The 3,990-nt window shown below is 45.2% G+C and overlaps 1 protein-coding gene across 1 annotated transcript in view; it reads left to right on the top strand.

Annotated features, from left to right (window-relative positions):
* The first annotated feature begins 705 nt into the window (after window positions 1–705).
* Window positions 706–3,990, top strand: part of ALDH7A1 (aldehyde dehydrogenase 7 family member A1) — a 20,338-nt gene continuing 17,053 nt past the window's right edge. The window contains exon 1 of the mRNA XM_009284198.1: window positions 706–780. Within this exon, the coding sequence (XP_009282473.1) occupies window positions 706–780 (75 nt within the window). The remainder of the gene's footprint in view (window positions 781–3,990) is intronic.

Raw genomic sequence — 3,990 nt, 5'->3', positions numbered from 1 at the left:
TATAAAACCATATGTGTCTATTTCTTGTGATCCAAGTGATTCATAAGTGCTATCACTTTCAGTGCAGAATAAACAGGAAGCTTTAAAATGTGAGTAACTGACAAACTACAAAAGTGAAGGCCACTGATTTGAAATATCTCAAGTCAAGAAAAACTCTGTGGTTCGTTTTCCCACCTGTAGCTTTAACTCAGTGTTTTGAGAGCAAGAATCACCATAATTCTTTGCACTCCTAATATATTACCACTGAGAAAAATACACAGTTCTTTCTGAAAATGAGTTGAGAAAGCTGTTATGTAAACATGACAGAGAAGCCTGCTGCTCTGGGGCAAGGCCATGTCATGCTGCAAACACGTGTGAAAGGAGGGAAAGTTTTAAGTGTGTTTTTGGGAGCTTTTCCCATTTTCCTCCCCACTCCATTTGTCTGAATTCCTTGTACTAGGCTGAAGCAGCTCTAACTTCACATAAATGTAAAAGCTCTGGGATCTCCTCTTCTTAACATGGACATTTAACTTCCATCCTCATTGTATTCAAGCAGCTCATGCTCCCTGGATTATCCTTTAAAGAGGGAAGGTGCTTGTACCTTTTCCTACAGATGAGGAAATGAAGCACAGAGCAACGAAGGGCTACATCTGAAGAGCACTGAAGTGAATCCAGAAGCCAAGAGCATGGTTTCACAGGATCCGTGGTCTGGCTTACGACTGGGGTATGGCCAAACTGCCTCTCCTTCCAGCCTCCTTCCACTACCGTTTTGCTTTCCTCGAGCTGGAGCCAAGTGCTCCTGTAAGTACACTCAGCTGATTCAGCTCACGGATTGATCTGGAAATAAGGAAATTTTGATGGACAGGATGAGGACACGTTCTTACTGACTTTCATGAGCATCACTGAAATGGATTTTTTCCCATCTATTTGAAAGCTTTGGTAGAATTGAACATTTTAGCAACCCTAATTACATCCTTACGGCAGAGTAATGTTCCATGACCAGTTTTAAATGTCACAGATTCCAAGATGTGCTCTAAGTAGTGGACACAACATATCCAAATCAAGGGGAATGCAAATTGTCATGTTAACATGACCACGCTGCAAAGTAAGCTTACCATAGACAGCTAATTTCTCACTAAAATTACCTTTAATAAATAAAGATTTAAAATATCAAGCTCAGTATGATCATGTAGAACAAACAGGAAAAAAATACATACTGTAGTTTGATATGGAGCTTTCTTCCCCCCCTCATATAGCCCTGTTGCACAGTCTTTCCATTTAGATGTGAACTTGGGCATGGCAGGAAGAAAAAAGTTTGGGCCCCATGCTAAGCAGGTCTAACCACATCTTTACTACAGTAGATGGCTGAAAAACCATGTGACTCACACAGCTAGTACTCTGTATCTGATCACTAACCAATACAGTGCAGACAAGTCGGCCCCGTGTCCCTCCTGAAAGGACTTTGGCACCACCTGTGATAGTGACAATTTGAACAGCTTGGATGCTCTGGAGCAAAATGATGAACAGAGCCAAGTCAGGCACAGTGCCAGGGTCTGGCAGTGTGAACAGTGACAGAGAAAGTCTGTGGAGGAGCTAGGAACTGAAACCACGTTGTTTATGCCTCAGCTACAGACCTAAACATTTGGGGGTCCCACTTTTTTGCTAGAACCCAATGCATGGGTTGAAGACATCTTGCAGCTATGTTACTGTGAAATACCCCTTTGACCATATATATATATATATATATATATAAAAAAGGCAAAAAAAGGTGAAAGTCTGCACAAGATTGTGCAATGCATTAGAAAACATCACCTCTCAAAGACCACCGGCCTGAGCCAGCTGTACCCTCTCTGTCAGGGAGCAGCAAGGGCCACTGCTCCCTGGGGGATGGGGAGCCGGGGGGCAGGACAGGGGCCTCACCAGCCAAAGCCACAGCCCAGATCGTGAGGTGGTATGGTGGTGACGAGGCAGGTCTGAGGTGAAGCCAGGAAGCCAGCCTGCTGCTCAGGGTCAGGACCAAGCCAGCGGCTGACAAGCAGATCCCATGGTGATGGGCAGAGGCCAAAAGCCCCCGGGTCAGGGTCTGGCTCACCACATCCTTGTCCAAGCAGAGGCATGGCTGTGGCTGAGCCATGTCAGGAGGGACCAAAGGCCTAGGGCTGAGCTTCAGTAGTTGGTGCCCGGGGGTGGTGGTGGGGGTGCAGGCCCTAGGCAAGGCTGGTCAGGGCCATTAAGGCTCACTGACAACTTCAGGTCCTTGATGCTCTTGAGGCAGTGGGCTCACAACCTTGGTATTTAACACCAAGAGAAAGCCTGTGTCCTTGCGGTGGAGCATATCCCTGCAGTCCTTCCAGGAGGTGTCAGGGCCAGACCTTACGAGGAAGATCTTTGTGAAGTGTCACTAGGGTCAATGGAGGTCATGATCTCCAGTGGGTGTCTGCACGATTTCAAACACAAAGCTGTGGGCTTCTATTCCCCCAGTGTTTTATTGTGCTGGTGAACTCTATGCAAGGACAGTTAGGGCCACAAAGGCCTCTCAGTTAAGTGGATGGGGTACTCTCATCCCAGGCTCTTCTTCCCCGAGGCATGTGTGGAGCTGCTGGAGCTCCAGCTTCACCAGGTGCGGCGTGCTGTGCCACCAGCTGGAGCCTATTTTGTCTATGTATTTGATCTATATACGAAATTAACCTTCCGAGAAGAAGGTTTGCATTAAGAGTTAACAGTCATCAGGAGACCAAATAGCTCAAGAGATGCTTCACACCTCTGGGTCACTAGATCAAAACAAGCTCACTCCAGGTCAGGTATGATGAAAATCTGACAGGTTTTTGGTAGGCTCTGCCAGCCTGCCGATGAACAGACAGCTCCGGGGACTGATCTACCATACCATCCGTATGATAGCTTCTTGAGGTCAAGGTTGTAAAAGCACGATGTCAAAGCAGGGGAAGAAAGCCTATACTGCTCTTCTCTTGTCAGTGTTTGTTCTCCGGCTAGATGTAAGGTTTCATCCCCCTGCTGAAAAAAAGAGCTTTACCTTTCAGAGGTACTAATTGCCCGTTTGAGTTCCTTTTGCTCGAGATTCTTTATATATTCCTCTCAAAGCTGAAGGGATTGCTGCCGCCTTTGATACAAGTTTTATAGTATCCAAACCCAGTTCCCTTGTACAAGTGACAGTGGCATCTTCAGCTCTGGAACCTTGCCAGATTACTTTATAACACTCATCTGTTTACATCATACAAAGATACTTTTCATTCGACAAAATTACTTGAACAACTGTTTCTTAAAGAGCAAATTATTTATAGTTAATGCAATTCACAGTAAGCAAAAGTGTGTAGTTGTGGAAACCAAAAAATAAATTATGGCATTCTTGAGATCAGTGGCATTTTTCTTCTCTCCTTTAAGTATGTGCTAAGGCATTTAAAGCTGAGTATCACGGTTTATTCCTAATTGGTCATTCAGAAAATACTGCATTCCTGAAAAAAATCCAGTATTTCGTGATCATGATAGGTCATCTAAATTTTGAAAGCCTCTCATGGGGAATTACAGTTTAAAAATATGGGATAAAAATCACTTGCTGTTTTGCAAGATGAGTACAGATCAAGTGAGGTAAGTATGTTAATCCTGTATACGGGAAAGGAGAAATACGAAGACCGCAAAATCACGAACACTGGCGCGTGGTTAAGTGGCTGGCCTAGAAGCTGAAGCCACCTCTTTTCATCGAGATTTGAGCACGGTATTAAAGAATGAAAACGGTAATGCATACTCCTACACATTAGTAGTATTATTATTGCTCTTATAACAAAATTATTGCAATTTTGTTGAAAACTGGACTACAGTTTTCTCCCTGTTTTGATGCCTGTGTGCTCTTATTTTCCCCTGCTATTAGAAATACTCGGCTGGGGGACTCCGCTGCCCCCGCACTCCGCCGTGCGTGGCAGCCCTTGAGGGGACACTGCAACGGGGACGGGCTGAGCTCTACCCCATTCGCCTCCAGCCGGGGCGGTCGGGCAGGGA

The sequence above is a fragment of the Aptenodytes forsteri genome, unplaced genomic scaffold, assembly GCF_000699145.1.
Source record: "Aptenodytes forsteri isolate BGI_AS27 unplaced genomic scaffold, ASM69914v1 Scaffold69, whole genome shotgun sequence".
NCBI classification, from domain to species: Eukaryota; Metazoa; Chordata; class Aves; order Sphenisciformes; family Spheniscidae; genus Aptenodytes; species Aptenodytes forsteri.
Note: the sequence above shows the minus strand (reverse complement) of the source record. Positions and strands in the feature narration are given on the sequence as shown.